Genomic DNA, 19467 nt, shown 5'->3' with positions numbered 1-19467 from the left:
AAAAAATAAAATAAAATAAAAATAGTATCATGAAATTTATCTGAATCGAAAAGTAAAAAATGAATCATTTCGCAGTTCATCTAATTTAAAATAAATATTTTATATAATATATTGGGTAATATTGAATTATTGAATTATTGAAATATTGAATTATATCTATCGAAAAATAAAAAGTAAATCGCTTCCCGTAATGTCGTAAAAATAAAGAGCATAGCATATATTTAAGGATGTTTATTTCATCCTCATGTACAGTACCAATGTTCCCTGCAGAACAATTTTTTTATTTCTTTATTTCTTTATTTTTTTATTTCTTTTGTAATTTTTAAAAAGCTCTAATTTATTACTTTAATGTAATTTGATTTTAAACAAAATAAAAGGACTAAGAAAAAAAAAAGTAAAAGAAAACGAGAATATTCATATATGTGTATTACTTATGAAAGATAAAATTTTTAATTGAATTTAATTTAACGTGAAAAAAAAAGGTAAAAGTAAATGAAAAATTTTCGAACCAAATCTAAACAAACATTCATTTTCTTGGGACACATCTCAGCGTACATGTTTCAATTCCATAAGTAACTTTATTAATGTAATTTCAACGATCCCCACAATTGTCATATCTTATAGATTCGTAACTATAATTTTAATAGAACATAATTTCATAGTAATAAAAAATATACTACGTATGAAAGATAAAAGTATGAATTTAATTTAATTTTAAAGAAAAGAAAAAAGTGAAAAAATTAATGACTCGATTTTAATGAAAAAAAAAAAAAAAAAAAAAAAAAAAAAAAAAAAAAAAATATTAAATAATCTTACTCTAGATACGATTTGTTGTGAATTCGCACGAAAAAGAGGACTGAAATCTTTGTAAGATATTAGCAATTAAATTGGCTATATTATACCTTTTAAATATATTCTTTTTTCTTTTATTTATTACAAATCATCATCATTGTGCACAATGTAAAATATATTTACATGATTTATATAATATTTAAGTGTATATGCATTTCTTCTTCTACATCTTATCATTATATTTAGATATTATATATTATTATTATATTAGTAGTAGTAATAGTAGTAATAGTAATAATAGTAATAATAAAATAGATTACTTCGATAGAGAAAATCACAGAAAAAAAATAACACTGAGAACTTTTTATCTCAATCGTCTAATTCACGGAAACAAAGCACACATCATCCAAACGTTTATACGAAAATCAGTAGTGGGAATAAGAACTTCTTCTCTTTTGCCACAAAGTTTAAGGGGCGCCACTATACAAAATTTTATTTTCATGAAAAATATCAAAAACAGCGTTTACGCCAACGATGAGCCCTGACTAAATTCTTATTCGATATTAACGAATAAGATCTCATTTTAATGATAAAGATTTAAGCGAGGACATGGCTTTTACGAATGTTCGCAAAAGTTTTATTTTTATGGATAAACTATTTTCGAAAAAGCATCTTTTTTGGGAACGATTTTTTTCAAAGAAAATTAAATTTCTTCAAGAATTTGAAAAAACCGTGTCCTCGTTTAAACCTTCATTTATATAAAATTAATCCTTATTCATTAAAATAATTAAAGAATTACCCTTATATTCATTGTTGGCGTAAACCATGGTAAAATCAGGGATGATACACAGCCTTAAGAATTTTATAAAAGTAAGAAACGAACGGAACGGAATGGTGTGGAATCAATGGACAGCAGGCAGGTGCCAACATGGCGATTGTTGCGCTCTGGACTTGTGCGACATCGCCCTGCATAATGATATCATTTTAAGTGCTTATAAAAGCAGTGGAAATAAAGTGACAAGAAAAACAATGTCTTAAATGGCTCAGGATATATGGAAAACATATTAAGTTTAGCAAAATGTCAACGAGATCGCAACTCACAAAGGATTTAAACGGTTAGTCTCGTTTACAATGTTTACGTTCGCATAAATCAGTGATCTGTCATCTCTCGTATATCATCACACATGCGTGTGATCCAAAAGACCGGTGATTCATTGAAGGATTCATATTCGTTCTGATTATAAAATTGATTTTGATTTAATTCTCTTATTTTAAAATACAATTTCTACATACACACACACACACACACACACACATACACATACACATACAATATATATTTTTCTTTTTGTATAACTTATATATCTATATCTAGCAATCCAAGATTTTCGTATTTTCACGTATATAACGTCATGAATAATTCATTGTTTACAGAATCGGTGAAAGCGCTACTTGGTAAGCATGTCAAGATACTACTAAAAAATGTTGTCAAGTTAGAAACTAAGCCAGACAAGCAAGAAAACCGTGTTCTTGTAAGTATAATGTAAAACATTTTCATAAATTCAATAATTTAAATTTGCCATTAATTTATCAATATCTCTCATTTCAGGTATTTTCACCATGCCGTCTTTTTCTTTTAACGGCCAAAGTACCCACAAGGGTAAGTTTCTTTTTCTCAAAATTTAACTATATTTAAATTTAATAAATTATATTTTCCAGATCGACTGCCACTTCCATTACTTAGAAATAGTATCTATAGAATCCAAAAGAGCAAACCAATTATGTTTAACTGTAGGAGAAAGATTTTACAATTTTACTACAACCAGTGTGGGTGCGGATACTACCGAAGTCGATGCGATGATCGAGGCCTTACATACTGCAATTCGCAATATCTTTCCTACAGTACCATTAAAGTATATATTTATTAAATAAAATAATTATTTTCAATATTTTTTATACCAAGTATATTCATATTTATATTTTCTTTAATAGTTATATTATAAGAAAGATAGAAGTAATCCCAGCAAGCAGATTACAAACCATAAGAGGTAGTGAATTAGCCAGGAGTACAGAAGCAACAAGACACACTGGGCCTTGCGGTGGTTTTTCCACCCAGTATGCGTGTATGTGCGATTTACATGGTGTACCATATAGAGAAGAAGTTGCCTGGGTAAGAATAATTGTATTCTTTCTCTTCCTCTCTCTCTCTCTCTCTCTCTCTCTCTCTCTCTCTCTCTCTCTTTCTCTCTCTTATATATAATAATAAATATGTATGTAATTTATGTATTGACAATATGAAATTTTAGGATGTAGACACAATATACTTATCCCATGATACCAGAGAACTTAATTTAAGGGATTTTGATCATTTAGATCAAAAAGATTTGGTACCAATAATATCAGCCTTGGAATATAATACATGGTTTACAAAGTTGAGAGCATCTCATCTTAAATTAAGCCATGAACCGCTTGAAAGATTATTGCATGTTATGCGTAGATCACTATCCATTCAAGAACTCTATCTGGATAATCTCGGAGTTAAATGGTAAGGGTATGAATGAAATGATATGTAGAAAATATTCCCTTTCAAAAACACTTATAAACATTAGATTTCCTTTATAGGGATTTTGCACACAAATTGTCATTAGCCTTAATTTCTAATGCTAATACAATGTTACAGACAATAGATCTGTCACATAATATGATCGAGGACAAAGGCAAGTTTCATCAAAGGCACTAACATTTTTTTATCTGCAGCTTATGTCTTTTAGTACATCCATTTTTGTGCATTGACCTTCCCAATATTTATTCATATGTACTGGAATCCCTCTGTATGTAATTTTATATTTTTGTAGGAGCATCTAGCTTGTGTGGGATAATTGCCAAGTTAATGCAAGGTGTGCAAATAACCACATATTTTTACTAGAATTAATATCTATCAGTAGGATTTATTATTTTCATTTCAATTTTTTATTTATCAGTATACGTAGTATGTTGCAATGTTATAGTAACTATGATTATATAATTTAATATATGTTATAAAACAAAAACTGCATGTTTTATAATTTGCAATAGTAGCTTTACTAACTTATGTGTTAGAATAATTTACATTTTTATAAATTTTTTAATTTTCTACTTTGTAGTAACACGATTGCATCTTAGATTTTTACATTTTTAGCAACTTATACAATATCTAATATATTACAGTAAAAAGCTTATCGGTGGCTGAGCTACACAATATAATAATTGAAATATATGTAAAATTTATTATGGAATATTTATTTATGATTATTTATATTTTAAGGAGCTACACATTTAAGTGGCCCTATTGGAAAATTACCAAAGGGATTACAAAAATTGAATTTGGCTCACTGTGGATTAACTGGAAAGGGTATTGGTCAAATAGCACATGCATTAAGTTTAAATAGGAGTATGCCAACTAGTCTGCAATACTTAAATCTTTCAGAAAATACTTTGAAAGATGATATTAATGTAAGTTTATATATTGAATAATATTTGATTGAATTATATTTCTATTAAATATCGTTATCTAACAAAAAAATTAATTTAATTATAGAATTTATGTAACTTTCTGGCACAGCCTAATAGTTTAACACATTTAGATCTTAGTGGTACAGATACTACCTTAGAATGTGTAAGTATAAATTTAAGATTTAAAATATTTTTCTTTTTTTTTTCTTTTTTACAAATTTTATATTGGAGACCAATTATTCATATAATTTTTTTTATAGCTATTTGGTGCTTTATTGCGAGGTTGTGCAACTAATCTAGTCCATCTAAATGTTGCTCGCAATTCTTTTTCAAGTAAAAAGACCAAAGAAATACCTCCCAGTTTTAAGCAATTTTTTACAGCAACACTTTCATTAAAGTACTTAAACATCTCTTTCTGTAAATTACCTCTGGAGGCATTAAAACATTTGTTACTTGGTTTGGCATGTAATGAAAGTACAGTAGGTTTAGAACTTGATATGAGTGGAAATAATTTAGGTTCTATGGGTGCTCATGTTTTGGAATCGTGTATACATGGTGTGAGATGCATAGCATCATTGGATATTTCGGACAGCAGTACGTACGTTCTAAATTCTGTGAATTAATAACTGTTATATAACAATTGTATTTGTCTTCTTACATAGATATATATTTTTAGATATGGATGTTGATTTGGCACAAGTAATAACAGCCATAGGTAAAAATAAGTCTATTAAACAATTATATATGGGTCGAAATACAACTGGTATGAAAAGTAAACACATTGCTGTTGTAATGGATGCTTTAGTCCAAATGTTGCAAGAGGATGATTGCGTTTTACAAGCATTACATTTACCTGATTCTCGTCTTAAATCTGATCTCTATAATTTAATTAATGCTTTGGGAAGTAATACGTGTCTTCATACATTAGACATAAGTGGAAATCAGATTGGAGATCCTGGTGCAAGATTATTAGCCAAAGCATTGCAAATCAATAATCACTTAAGGACTATCATTTATGATAAAAATAATATTACGCTTCAAGGTTATGCAGATATTGTGCATGCTTTGGAAAAGTAAATTCATTTTACAATATAGTAATCAGTTAATATACCAATTTTATAAATTATATATATTTCTTATTCGATTGCAGAAATTGTAGTGTGAGGCATATGCCATTTCCAATTTTTGATTTACAACCGTGTATGAAAACGTCTGCTGAAAAAACAGAACAATTAGCTAAAAAAATCCAAGATTTGCTGCAAAGAAATGTTACTCCATGTAAATACAGTCATGGACAAGCATTTAGACTTCAGCAAGGTTTTTTGTTAAGTTCCACACAACAGATGGTTGATAGACTTGTTGTTCAAACTCAGGATACTATCAAAGCTATAGCTGCAGAAAGCTGTGATGCAAATAATGATATTAATTATGCTACTGGTCTGATACAGGATGCTGATAATTCTAAACAGGTATTAAAAAACATTATAATTATTTATGAACATATAAATAATCTAATGTATATATTATTTACAGCTCCTTCCAAGATTACATGAAGTACTCCAAAGAAGAGATGAAAATAATCCAATTGAATTAAAATTACATGATATGGCTAATGAACTTCACAAAGTTGTTACTATGTACTTAGAGGTATTTTTTCTTTAACTTTTAAAAAGAATATAAAACATTTAAAGAAGAATTTTTATATTGAAAAATAATATTTTTTCATAGGATTCATTGGATGCAATGCTTAAATGCGCGAATGAACAATGTCCAACAATACTTTCACAAACAGTAATTAGAGGAGATGAAAGTGAACCTATTGCAGTGGAGGATGATGTTCGTAATATTTGTAAGGAAAAAAATCATATAAGTGCAGAATTTATTCACACAACTATTACAGAGCAAGCTGGTGCTGATATTATTAATAGAGTCAAGTAAGACTATTTCGTCTTATTATTATACTATGTTGATATTTTTGTGTTTATACTTATGACATTTCATAATTTAAATTAATGAAAAAAAATGTTCTTAGTGAGTTAAACTTAGCGGTTGCTGCGCATGTATCTGATAGAACTACCGATGAAGTAATTGAATCTTTGTCACGTAGCTACAAAACTTTGGTGAATAATTTATAATTTGTATATCTTGTTTTTTTATAATTACACAATATTTATAAAAACTTTTATTCTCACAGATCGGAGATTGTGATAGTCGAACAAGAAGTAGTACTCCAGATGTATTACGACCAAGTGCAGGTTCCATGAGTAGTGGAAGTGTTATTGGTGTTACAAGTGCAACTGGTGTTTCTATGACACTGCATGGTGGAAGGACTAGTCTTATTTCAGAAGTAGAGTGTCCTCCAGAAACATTTTCCTTGGAAAATTCTCTTAGTCATTGTTCCAGTGAACAATCGCCAATGGTAATTTTAATTAATTATTTCATAAATGATTTAATCTATTATTCCTGCGTATAAATATACAATATATATATATATATATATATATATATATATATATATATATATATATATATATTATATATTAATATTAATATTAATATTAATATTAATATTAATTACATATTGTTGTTACTTTTTCTATGTCTGTCCCTAGAAATTGGATTATTTAAATCTTGTAAGTATAGTAAAAAAAAATAAGTGACACATATAATTATCTTATAATTATATATTGATAGTTGACGATTCATTAAAAATTTGTTGTTATTTTTATTCTTGTTGAATAAACTTTTATTGCATTGTGTTTTATTCAGGCAACTCCACACTTATCTAATAAACGAAAAAGTTTACATGGGAGAAAATTAAGACCTAAATCTGTGGTAGATTCTGTAGAAGGATTGTCAGCAGATGATATACCTGATTTACTTCCATCACTGCCAAAAAGTCAGGCAGAAGGTTAGTTTCATATACAATTTAATAATATTGGAAATAATAAATTTTTTACAGATAGATGATAGTAAACAAAAAATATTTTTTTTTTTTTTATAGCTATTTCAGAAACTGAACATTCCTTAACAGAATCGTTAGATTCTGTCTCAGAATTACCTAATACTGTAGGTCAACAATTACAACATTTAGTTAAATCTAGACCACGAAGAACAAAAACTAGAGCACCTACAAGACCAATGTTAAGACCAGATCAACCCGTAGATGGTTTAGCTCTTGGAGAGGGACTAGATGTATTTTTCCGGCCTACAACACCAACTACACCACTTATATCACCTACAAGTGATGATAGGTATTATAAATAAAAAGAAATATATATATATATATATATATATATCTTTATATATATATATATATTTTATATATATATATATATATCTTTAATAATCATCAATTTGCTTTTGTAATTTAAAAATATTGTATATGTTTAGTTCTTTACATACGTTTCCAACGGATGGAAGTCCAAATTTATCTCTGGCGAGTCATAAAAGTATACCACCTGATCTAGATAAAAAGCATGGATGTAACTCACCGATGTTAAAAACGTTACTTGAACCAACACCACGTTCAAGGTCTAGCGATAATTTAGAAAAATTTTCTCCTCTCGTTGGAAGACGTTCACAAGGTGATTCACCATTAACCGCATCTCCTCTGGCTCGACGAAATACGACAGATAATGCTCAGGGACATGAGAGAGTAATGTCCAGATGTGATAGTAGTAAGGATACATATAATAACAGTATTATGAGTACTTCCGTTGATTCTTCCAAACGTAATACCTTACCAAATATTGGATCAATCCCAACCTCTCGTAATTCTCGAGAATCAGAAGACTGTGGGAAAATATTACAATTACAAAATAATATGAATTCGTCATCGGACAAAGATAGATCTAGCGTACAAGCAATGTCTTCTGTTAAACTACGTTCAACTGGTTTTGATCTACGAAGTCCAACCAATGGTAGCAACACCAAAAATTCATCGGAATCGTCTAAGTCACCGATATTAAAATCTGTTGTTAAAGGAAATAATTCTAGCAGCGATGGAAAAAATAATGGTGCTCTTTTAAAAAATAAACCTATTCCTCCTGCTACAGCACCAAAGCCACGTCCTTGGAGCATGGCTGCTGATAGGAAATCTGGTAAATTTATTAACATTTTTATATTAATCTTTATTCACTTTTTATCTAGATAGAAAAATAATCAGACAAATTTATTCCAATAATTTAAATATTAATAATCGTAGGTGAATTTAGCTTATTGAGTGATGGGTCGAGTCCAAATACGTCTGCAGGAAATACACCTGACTCCGGTGATGCTCTCGACGAATCAACTGATAGTGGTGTTAGCGGTCCGGCATCATTACCACCTACATTATCAGCAAGTAGTACAGCAAGTTCACTGAGCAATACAAGTGTAGAAAAAAGATCGGTCAGAGAATTGGCAGCTAGTTTAAATAAAGGAAAGCCTGACAAAAAGGAAAATGGTAAAATCAAACATTTTCATAAGATGCATGATCGTTCGGTGTATTGTAACCCTGCATACACTGCTCGATTCGAACATCACTGTTAACCATTATGAAATATTCATTTTTTTTTTACAAGCTTTAAAATAGTTTGGAAATGCATGAAAAGCCTTAAAATTCATGAGCCTTGCTGTATATATTATTTTAGAGCATAGCACACCTGCACCATGGAGGTCGGTGCTTCAACGTTCTGCTGACCGACCAGTTACCAAGGTACTTTACGACATTTATTTCTTTCTTTTTCTATTTTACTGAAGAAAGAAGACAGCTGTATATATTAAAATGTATTTAGTAATGCCTTGTAATACTGATCATTCCTTAAACAATCCTTCAAGCTTCGATTTCTAATTATGCCTGTATCGTATATTTAATGTAACTTTTAATCTTTTTTTTTTTTTTAACTTTGCCTTGAAATTCTCTGCTTTTCTTTTGTTTATCGTATCAAAATGTATATAGAAATTATATATACTAATTTGTTCCTATTCTACATCCTATTTGTCAATTTTAGGTAACGGAAGTGCCGAAAACGGTTGAAGATTCTCCGTTCAGCTTTAAACTTCGTCGCACTTCGTTTTTGCGTGATTCAAATTTTAATTATGACAACGATGTTGTTGACGTTTAACAATACAGTTCCGTGTAACACCAGAATATCGATTTTATGACAGTACGTCAAAAAAATTAAAATAATAATAAAAATAATAATAAAAAAAATAATAATAATAATAATGATAATATACATAATATTTATAAGAATAATCTAAGACAAGCATTTCTATGAATTGCACAATAAGATAGCACATTGTTTGTTTATATTCGTGCCATAAGAAATCCGATATAACATACATATATATATACATTTATTAAATGAACACTTGCATTAGGAACAGGGTAACAAGAGTTTCTATAACAAGTATTAGTCTCCTATTATTATGTCATTAGAAGGTTTTATTGTATATTATAACAGAATATTACATTTACCATGCAGAATTAATTTAAATTACTATTGAATACAAATAACAATTGGAACAAATACTTCCATTTAAATCACAGCCAATGCTGCATTTCTCTAAACTTTGATATAAAAGGCCTGGTATAATATTGTATATGATATTATCGAAGTAATTTACAAATTGGTAACTTGTTTTTAATATTTAAATATTTATCTGTTGTCCTCGCCTGTACATTTTAGATAAGAGACTGTGTAGTTTAGATAAACGGGTGTGTTCTGGCTACGTAAACAAATAATTTCTATCCTATTGGATAGAGTTTTATAGATGTCAACGTAATAAGTGCCTATTACGTATGATAAAACAAAAAAGTGTTATTCTACTTTTAATTTTTTTCGGCAAAATGTATTTGTCTTCCGATGTTTAATGTATGAGTATACAATCGATTACCTTTTCTATTAACGCGTTTAGATTTTTTTTTAATCGCAGTATTTTAAAGAAAGCTCTTGTTTGTTATCCTGAATATAAGCTACATATATGCGTATCATTTTGAATTATTTTGGTCTTAAATTAAAAATCATGCTATAAAATAACTATATATACATATATATATATATATATATAAATATATATATATATATATATATATATATATATATATCAAGTTTAAACAAAAAATCTTTCTAACCGGATCATGTTACTAACTTGGTGTTTGGAAATATAATAGGGATTATACAATCATATATACAAAAATATAATATACGCAAAATATACAATGTAACATCTCACGAAAAAGTATAAAAGTGTCGCATTTTAAGTTGAAAAACATTAAGTAAGAAAACATATAATTGTATTGTGTAACTATGTTGTATAATTTGATTCTTTACATCGTTATAGATAAAGTAATGATCAGAAGAAAGACATTATTCTTTTTTTTTTGTTTTCTTTTTTTGTTTTTTTTTTTTTGTTTTTTTTTTTTTGTTTTTTTGTTTTTTTTTTTTTTTTTATTTTTATATTTTTTGCGGTAAGAGGGTTGTTAAATATATTGTCTTTTCTAACAAAAAAGTATTTAACGTATAATCGTATAGAGAATCGATTGGTTTTTATAGAGAAAAGTATATGTATATACATCTGTAAAATAGAAATGCGAAATAATATCTTAATATACATACACACATACATAATATGTATATGTATATTGTATACTTATAGGGTGTCTTGAATATTCTTATATGAACAAGTGGATATGATTCCTTGAATAAAAGTAAATCATTCGAAATGATATAAATTTTTTGTCATTATCGTTTTATATTTATTTTAAATTAAGGAATCAAATCCTCCTCGATTATATTATGATTTTCGATACACCCTATGTATACATTTATAAAACAAACAAAACGTAAAAATGCAACAGTTCAAACATATATTGTACTTTTGTTTGCGCTGTTAGCTATAATCATTGAAAAGTATACTATTGTTATTTACATGGATGCAGTAATACACAAATCTCTACAAGTTGCATTTTGAAATCCATGTTGCATGTTAACCGAAAAAAAACATATTCCTGAACCTATGTAAGAAGATAATACAAATCATTGTATCAATATACATTGTTGGAAGGTATATTATAAGTCTCCTTTAGGATGACATACATTAAATTTGCATACATTTAATCTTTAAAATATTAAACTATATTAACCAAGAAGAAAATTTTCCTGTAGCTGTTTAATTCAAATTACGTTCTTTAACCACAAAATATGCCAATAACACATTCCATAATAAAATTTTATGACTTATTATATAAATGTAAATCAGTATGATAAAGATTAGGTAATTAATGAAATATTTGATAACAATACTTTTAGAGAAATAGCAAAAGCTATATAATATGTAATATGATTATAAAAATAGCATTCAGTCATGTACGTGTATGTAATATTATGCAAGCTCATAAACAATTTTGCATATGTCATGTTACAGGTGATCTTTTATACTATTAAAATTATATTAGATGATGCAGTGCAATATTCAGTCAAAAACGTGAAACTCATATTTGGAAAAAAAGAAAAGCAAAGAAAAAAAAAGGCCAGTGGCAATACAAATTTTGAAAAACTGAGTATCAGTAGAATTCAGTAGTACTGTCACATTGTGCCAAATTAATAGTAGCAATTAATCTTGTTTTGTAAAACTGAAAAAAATATACGAATCTAAGTTAGGTAATAACTATTGTAGAACGCAAAAAAAAAAATTAGGAAAAAATTCACCTGCAACATGAAAGTGATTTAATGTAAATATTTAAAAACTGACTCAGTATGCCTCTGTGCGTATGATGGTGCATGTGTGATATATTTATATATTTTACTCAAATACATTCCTGTATCAGCAACTTTATATACATACATATAGCGTATTTAGTAAACATAAAGATATAATCCTCCAATGAATAAACTTATCTATGTATAAATTATGAAAAGAATTATGATTATTTTAATATTGCATTACGATGTAGTCAATGAAAAAAAGATTTTTTTTATTTAATTATTTAATTTGTCCTTCGTTGGATTTATTTTAATATTATAAATATAATATAATATTGTAATCGCATAACTTCGAATAATTTGATATTCAAAAATATCAGAATAGCGCGCCATCAAATGTGATTGGTCGTATAAATGATCTCTACTTTTACCTTTGTTTATCCCTACGAATTAGATGTTATGATTGAAGTTGAATTTTTGCTCGTGTTCAGTTCCAATGGTATGGCGCTTGTGTGTAAGATGATTTTATAAAATTTTATATGATAATATCTAAAGACAGATCACATGTGTTTAGTGTATCGCGCGTAAAGTGGTGCGCAGAAGAAACGTACGGAAGTACCGTCATAAAACGTGGAACAAAAGGAGCGTGTAGCTAGCGCGCTGAACACACTGTTAATGATTCTTAATGTAAACGTAATTTTATTAAGTTGAAAGAGAGCAAAGATGTCACGTTCAAAGTCAGAAAAAAATGGGAATGGTAACAAATGCGAGTTGAGTATTTGGACACGTGCAATTACAGCGAATTCAGAATGGCCAGATAAAGTAAATATAACCTCACTTTTAACAATTCATGTTTTACGCGTCATCCTAATTTTATCCATATTTATAGTCATTATAATTGTATCCCTATTTATTATCATTATTTATTGTTTATACAGGAAGAATTTCTTGATGTTGTTTATTGGGCTAGACAAGCAATAGGCATTATTGTTGGTGTAGGATGGGGTCTTATACCTTTAAAAGGTTTTATAGCTCTATTATTGTAAGTAAAGCTTGTATCTATGAGAGAAGCATATTTAAATGTACTTATATTGTAATAATTTAATTATTAAATTATTTTATATTTTTCAGATTTGTACTAGTCAATGCAGGCGTTATGTATCTATATTTTAACAGTTTTCAACAAATAGATGAAGAAGAATATGGCGGTATATGGGAGTTAACTAAGGAAGGATTTATGACTTCATTTGCTGGTTTTTTGGTATTACTTTGTTTCATAAGAATTAACTAAAGTCATAGATATATCGATATGAATTATAGAGTGAATAATATTTATTTTTAGGTGACGTGGATTATCATATATTCAGGACTACATTTTGACTGATTTAGAAATAAAAAGTGATAACACTTGGACTGAAAATCGAATTAATTTGTAAGTGTAAAATCACTTACTACAATTGCTAATGGAAAGTGCTTTATATTCGCATATGCTTGACTTTATAAGCACTGGTCTATGTAAAAGCAAACATTTTCTATATAAAACGCTGGTATATATTAACGGCGTGTCTACGAAAGAAACGAAAGGTATCATTTTACAAAGTATGCAAAATAATATCTTCTTGCAATTTATTACCCGTAGATAATACTTGTTATACAAGAATGAATTATGTATATACAAGCCTTTTTATCGTATTAAATAACTATATTGAACTAGTTTCTTCTTGATACACTAACTTTTGCAGTTACGTCGATTGTTTGATAATAAAAACATATTTTTATTGTTACAAAAAAAAATAGTAAAACAATTTTACAAGTAAAACTCATAGGTGCAAGTACATTTTTTGGTATTTCAAAACAAATACAAAAGAAAAAAATAACAAATTTAACAAACAACTCCATTAATGATCACCCAATCATCGAATGTTTGCGTCCGCGAGCTCGTACTTCTTCATATTTATTAACTATCTCCTTGCATTGAGCTTTATTCGCATAATGTTTTTGATAGCTCTCATAAATCAGTGGAAAAAGAGTGGATACTTCTGAATGAGCACTAAGCAAAGATCTTTCAAGAACGTATATATCAACTGCTTTATCTTCTACAGTCGAATCAATTTGTGCCAATCCAAAATCAATCATAACAAAATGATTTAAAGCTGTAAATATGATACATGTTAATACCAATGTTTCTTTTCTTTTTTTTTTCTACTTATTTTACATGACAACTTTCAAGACTTTACCTTCATCCTCGGTCCATGTTTCATCTGAAATATTTTTCAAAAGAACATTTGAAGTCGTCAAATCTCCATGGATTATATTCTTTGAGTGCAGTTTAGCTATAATTAATCCTAATCCTTCTCCTATAAACTTGATTATATGTTCTACGTTAACTTTATCTGATACATTTTCATCAATATAATTTTTTAAAACTATTGTATTTTCCATGTGCTCCATATAGATGGTACGGCGATCCAAATTGATCAGATATAACGCAGGTGTCGGTATGCCTTTAATAAAAAAAAAGAAAAATAAAAAAATCAGTTATCAATTGAATTCACAAATAATAGAATAATTCATCTGATCCAAAATAATGAATAATATTTACCTGCAGATTTAGCACGAAGAATAGCCCGTGCCTCGGCTTTTAATCTATCTTTCGTTAAACGTTTATCTAAATCTGGATGTCTATAACCTTTGACGAATCTCTCTTTAACTATAGTAGATTTACCTAAGTATGTCCCTTTGTAGAGACACGCTTCGGCACCTTGCGATATCAGTTCAAAACCGTCCATGATTTTTCTTCCTCGTAACGAATACAATCCTACATATACATAAGCGTGATTAATAATCAAGCTATTCAAGAATGATTTGTTCTTAATAATAATTAAATCTAAACCAAAGAAATGAAAAGAAAATAAATAAGCCGATTCATCATAAAATAAACAACTCTTATATTAAACTCTTATATTAAAATAAATTTCTCTCTCTCTCTCTCTCTCTCTCTCTCTCTATATATATATATATATATATATATATATATATATATAGAGTGTATATATATATATATATATATATACACATATATATATATATATATATATATATATAATATTTCATTTAAAGATGATCTATACTTAACAATTATAAAGTCTAAATCTAAATGAAGTTTAAAAGAAAGTTAAAGTAAAATAAGAAATAAGCAAATTCATCATGAGAGAGAGAGAGAGAGAGAGAGAAGTTTATCATAGAATAAACAACTCTCTAGGATTTCTCTTTTTCTCAAGTCATTGAAAAATGATCTATTCTTAACAATAATGAAATCTAAACGAAGAAAATGTGAAAATAAAATAAGAGACATATCGCAGTTTATCATAGGAAATTCATCGTATAATAAATATGACTCTCTAGAATCTCTCTCTTTCTATTACATAGAAACGTATCTAAGTAAGAAGAAGAGAATAGAAGAGATGCGAGAAGTCGCGCTAGCGCTAGCGAGCCGAGACGAGAACGAAACGGCGAATCGATCGTCCAGCGTCCGTGAGAGCGTCCTGCGCGCTAATCGCTATCCCGACGCTAGTATTCGCCCGTACTTTGTCGTCGTCGGTTTGTCGCTCCGTGTAACTCTCTCTCTTTCTCTCTCTTTCTCTTTTTCCTATTTTTCTCTCTCGCTCTTTTTCTTTCTTTCTGTTTCTCTCTCTCTCTCTCTCTCTCTTTCGCTCTCTCTCTCTTTTTCTCAGGTCTCTCTATCTCTATCTTTTTTTATTCTTAAAAATTTTCATTCGATACAATTCGCCTGAAATTTTCAATCAGGATTCGTAGAATACGACTCTTATTTTATCATTTTTTGAGACCAACACCACCACCATTGCCACCGCCACCGCCACCGCCACCGCCGCAACTTGTTAGGGGAAATGAGGGACGAAGTGAAGATGGACGCGAATCGGCTCATCGCCGAAGTTTACAAGCGACCCGCGCTTTGGAACCAGAGACACATATCCTATCATAATCGAGAAGTGACCAACCGCGTTTGGATGGAAATTGCAGCGATCTTCAAGCTTCCCAGTGCGTGCATCAATCCCAAAGAGGTCTTCGTTCTTGCGTTGCTCTCTCTCTCTCTCTCTTTCCCACTCTCTCTCTCTCTCTCTCTCTCTCTCTCTCTCTCTCTCTCTCTCTCTCAATCTCTCTCACTCTCTATCTCTACCTCTAGCTATCTATCTCACTATCTCCTTCTCACTCACATGAATTGGGCCTACAAGCGATTTCCTCTTACCCCCACCCTACCCTCCGAAGCTGCTTCATTTCTTGCTTCTTCTCAAATGATCTAACCAATCGATTTTTTTTAATCCCCATCAATAATACACAGATCTTTCTTTTGTTTCCTTTCTTTTTTCTTTTTTTTTTTTTTCCTTTTTTTTTATATTTTTTTTCTTTTTTTTTTTTAGAAATTCGTACTGTCTATTGATATTTGCGATAAAGTGAGATAAGGAAGAGAAAGGTACGAAAAGGGGTGGTGGCTCCACAGTGGCGAACTGTCGCGTACTCGCTCGTACGCATCGCGGCCGGCTTAACCTCACTTTTTTGTGTCTCCTTTACGAAATTAAAAAAGGCTCTATTTACTTTTCTTTTCCTTTTCCTTGGAGTTTTTCCTTCTCTAAAAGTTGTTAGCTGATCATCGTTGTTATCATCGAACACAATTTTGTTATTAATTTTCTTTCTTATTTTCTTTTTACTTTTTCTTTTTCTCTTTTCTTTTTTTTTTTTTTTTTTTTAATATCAAATCATACACCAAAGAATAAACTTGTGAAAAAAATAGAAATTATACAAAGTAAGAAATTCTTTCTATCGTTCTCATGCAGCTCTATTTAACGATGAACAAAATTTGAAAATTTTCTCTTTAATAAAAACAAAGAAAAATTTGAACAAAATCAAGATCACCAGACATCCACGTAGATCGCACAACTATGACGCTAAGGCTACTCGAGTTAGTTCTAAAGGCGCGAGTAGCTATAACAAAACTGCGCATGCGCAGATTACACTTAAGTCAATAACTAAGGATAGTCGAAGCTAACTATATTAGTCAAAGAAAATATTTGCAAATATTTATTAACTTTTCCCTATCGAAATTCGAAATATTTCAAACAAAATACTTTTATTACTTTTCTTATTGTACTACATTAATATGCGCTTATACACATTCTTTTGCGCTATGTCTACGAAATAAAAAGAAAAAATGAACCTTCATTCCGTAGGATTAGGATTCTTAAGTATTCAGATAACTCAGGTACCAACGAAATTTTAATTCCAACAAATGTCATACCCATGTCTAGAACTACGACGGAAAATATAGTTAAAATTCGTTGAGCTCGTTTTTTTCCTTTTTCTTTCTTTTTTTCGAGATAGTTTCACAAATAATTTTTTCCTTTTTTTTTTTTTTTCTTTTTTTTTTCTTTTTAATAATTTTTTCACGCTAAATGCAAATATGATCCTTCGATCGAAACGCATCGAAACATTTTTTCTAATTGGAATATATTTTCTCGTTTAATTCCAGAACCAGTATTAAAGGCTAAGTGGAAAGGTCTACGAGATACATTTCGTGCCGAGCTCAAGAAGGATCAAGTTTATCGAAAGAGTAAATATCATCGTAACAGACCAGTATGGATTCATTTCAAGAGTCTACAATTCTTAAAAGAGCAAATGCTTCCAAGGCCACCTATTTGGGAGCGTGGAAAAGCAGGTATAGATGGAGATCACGGATTAGGAGAAAACGATTCAGAAGGAATGTTGAGTAAGAACGGTACGTCGTTGAGCAGAAGTTTGGACGACAGGGATGCACTGGCTGATCATTTGTTATCGATGAGCAGTGAAAATGGAACGTTGAAAATCGATGGTATCGATCATCGAGTTGACGTCAAACAAGAGCCGGAAGAGAGCTTCGATAATTTGGAATTTCAAAATGTGACGGATAATTTAGCGGACAATGAAATGATGTTGCAAAATATATCACCTGAACAAGTGTTGATGGGTGAGAATGATAATGGTATCGGATTAACGGTTGATCCTCTCGAAGGTAATCGTTTTGACGATAATTATTATTTCCTCATGAGTCTTTTACCACACATCAGAACTCTACCTGCCGATCGAAGAATGTTACTTAGAATGCAAATGCAAGAATTGGTTTACAAGGAAGTTTATAAAAAAGGTAACGAAGATGTCGATGCCTCATGAGAGAAGGAACTCGGACAAGCGTCGCCTACGACGTCAAATTCAAAGAAAAAGACGACCGAACTTCGTGGAGAATCGAAGGGAGATTTGTCCTCACAATCTTCAAGAACGAAACCGTCTTCTTCGTCGAAAGCGGAAAAGGTCGCGTAGCGAAACGGAACGAATAGATACATATATATATATATATATATATATATATATATATATATATATATATACATATATATACAACAGTCTTAACAGTTTTGTTCCTTTCTACGCGTGGATTTCTACCTGGAGACAATGACACTTTCCGTTTTGCTCGTAAAACCATTGAAATTGGCCGTGAAAATCGGTAGAGAGTAGAAACGAAGACGACGGTAATGAAATGATTTATGAATTTTTTAACAAAAATTGTTTAAAATACGCGCACTTTTTTTTAATTAATTCCACTGTAAGATGTCGAGTTCGATAATTTTCGAATGATTTTAATGATCATTCACATTTTCTTTTCTTTTCTTTTACTTTTTTTTTTGACGTACGAAAATTCGTTTTTTTTTTCCAAGGAAATAGAAATAATTCGATATCGATGCTCAGCTCGAACCTTGCGTAACGGTTTTTCGAACGAGCGGATGCACAAATTTCTCTTAAACGAAAGTTCTTTGTGCCATAATTAGTACGTGTATAGTACGAGGAGCGCACGAACGGGCTTCCAATTGTTACTTTGCTTTTTTTTTTCACATTAATTTCGTCCATCGACGTATATAGATCGATATTAGTCGATATTATAGTATGTATGTAAATAGACATGATCGACAGAGAAACGATTGGTCGATTGTTAATATATCGAATGCAAGGATATCTTATGCGAGATCGTTTGCAGAAAAAAAAATATATTGTCGAGCATGTTACTATTATTACCTCGATGACTATAAATAATTTTCAAATTCAAACGCATAAGCAACGACGATTATTATACAATGTCTCGGTATATATAGAATCGAGAATATCATCTATTCTATCGTATTCCTTTTCTTACGGAATTTATGTTAGCGTTGACCCCAACATGCGTTGGAGGCAATGAAAAAAAGATGACGACGATGACGGAGAAGAAGAAGAAGAAGAAGAGAAGGGAAAGGTAAAAGAATATCGAGCGAAAGGGAAGACAAACTAGGTCCTGGTCGATAGCGTGGGAGTTAAAATATGTATAAAAAGGGTTCCGTAGGTTGAGAATCACTGGTACGCTCGGTACCTGCAGGTACGAACATGCAGCGTGCACCTGTGTGCCAAGATG

The 19467-nt window shown here is 29.9% G+C and overlaps 4 protein-coding genes across 12 annotated transcripts; 3 read left to right on the top strand and 1 right to left on the bottom strand.

Annotated features, from left to right (window-relative positions):
- The first annotated feature begins 1713 nt into the window (after positions 1–1713).
- On the top strand, positions 1714–10313 carry LRR (capping protein regulator and myosin 1 linker 1 leucine rich repeat protein). Of its 5 annotated transcripts, none has more exons than XR_004838006.2 (24): positions 1714–1907; positions 2227–2324; positions 2402–2452; positions 2512–2705; positions 2785–2962; positions 3099–3337; positions 3415–3509; positions 3648–3689; positions 4097–4284; positions 4370–4447; positions 4545–4878; positions 4961–5357; positions 5435–5753; positions 5818–5931; positions 6013–6218; positions 6317–6404; positions 6479–6703; positions 6897–6917; positions 7054–7195; positions 7289–7538; positions 7678–8387; positions 8492–8731; positions 8850–8983; positions 9279–9363. XR_004838006.2 is itself a non-coding variant. In XM_035865071.2 (24 exons), exons 1-24 carry the CDS (start codon positions 1871–1873, stop codon positions 9390–9392), a joined length of 4425 nt encoding a protein of 1474 aa, XP_035720964.1. In that variant the 5' UTR covers positions 1714–1870; the 3' UTR covers positions 9393–10313. The 5 variants fall into 5 exon arrangements, 4 of the variants coding, with proteins under 4 accessions (XP_035720964.1, XP_035720967.1, XP_035720965.1 ...); XM_035865071.2 differs by having other exon boundaries at positions 8919–8983; positions 9279–10313; XM_035865074.2 differs by lacking the exon at positions 3648–3689 and having other exon boundaries at positions 8919–8983; positions 9279–10313.
- Positions 10314–12458: 2145 nt separating this feature from the next.
- Positions 12459–17660, top strand: LOC118441107 (GEL complex subunit OPTI). Of its 4 annotated transcripts, none has more exons than XM_085657807.1 (5): positions 12459–12797; positions 12914–13017; positions 13107–13236; positions 13318–13407; positions 17521–17660. In XM_085657807.1, the coding sequence occupies exons 1-4, from the start codon at positions 12699–12701 to the stop codon at positions 13357–13359; spliced, it is 375 nt and encodes a 124-aa protein (XP_085513933.1). In that variant the 5' UTR covers positions 12459–12698; the 3' UTR covers positions 13360–13407; positions 17521–17660. The 4 variants fall into 4 exon arrangements, with proteins under 4 accessions (XP_085513933.1, XP_085513934.1, XP_085513932.1 ...); XM_085657808.1 differs by lacking the exon at positions 17521–17660 and adding an exon at positions 15822–15840; XM_085657806.1 differs by lacking the exon at positions 17521–17660 and adding an exon at positions 13981–14122.
- LOC118441104 (uncharacterized) lies at positions 13325–18368 on the top strand. 2 transcript variants are annotated; one of them, XM_035865100.2, is made up of 3 exons: positions 13325–13407; positions 15822–16034; positions 17521–18368. In XM_035865100.2, the coding sequence occupies exons 2-3, from the start codon at positions 15884–15886 to the stop codon at positions 18195–18197; spliced, it is 828 nt and encodes a 275-aa protein (XP_035720993.1). In that variant the 5' UTR covers positions 13325–13407; positions 15822–15883; the 3' UTR covers positions 18198–18368. The 2 variants fall into 2 exon arrangements, with proteins under 2 accessions (XP_035720993.1, XP_085513928.1); XM_085657802.1 differs by lacking the exon at positions 13325–13407 and adding an exon at positions 13439–13559.
- Prpk (TP53 regulating kinase) lies at positions 13726–16941 on the bottom strand. Its single transcript, XM_035865106.2, has 4 exons — positions 16908–16941; positions 14578–14793; positions 14213–14479; positions 13726–14128 (listed from the first exon to the last, which is right to left on the bottom strand). Exons 1-4 carry the CDS (start codon positions 16912–16914, stop codon positions 13881–13883), a joined length of 738 nt encoding a protein of 245 aa, XP_035720999.1. The 5' UTR covers positions 16915–16941; the 3' UTR covers positions 13726–13880.
- Positions 18369–19467: the final 1099 nt, after the last annotated feature.

This window comes from Vespa mandarinia, chromosome 6 (genome assembly GCF_050613455.1).
Source record: "Vespa mandarinia isolate Hongniang chromosome 6, ASM5061345v1, whole genome shotgun sequence".
NCBI classification, from domain to species: Eukaryota; Metazoa; Arthropoda; class Insecta; order Hymenoptera; family Vespidae; genus Vespa; species Vespa mandarinia.
This window is presented reverse-complemented; position numbering and strand designations above follow the sequence as displayed.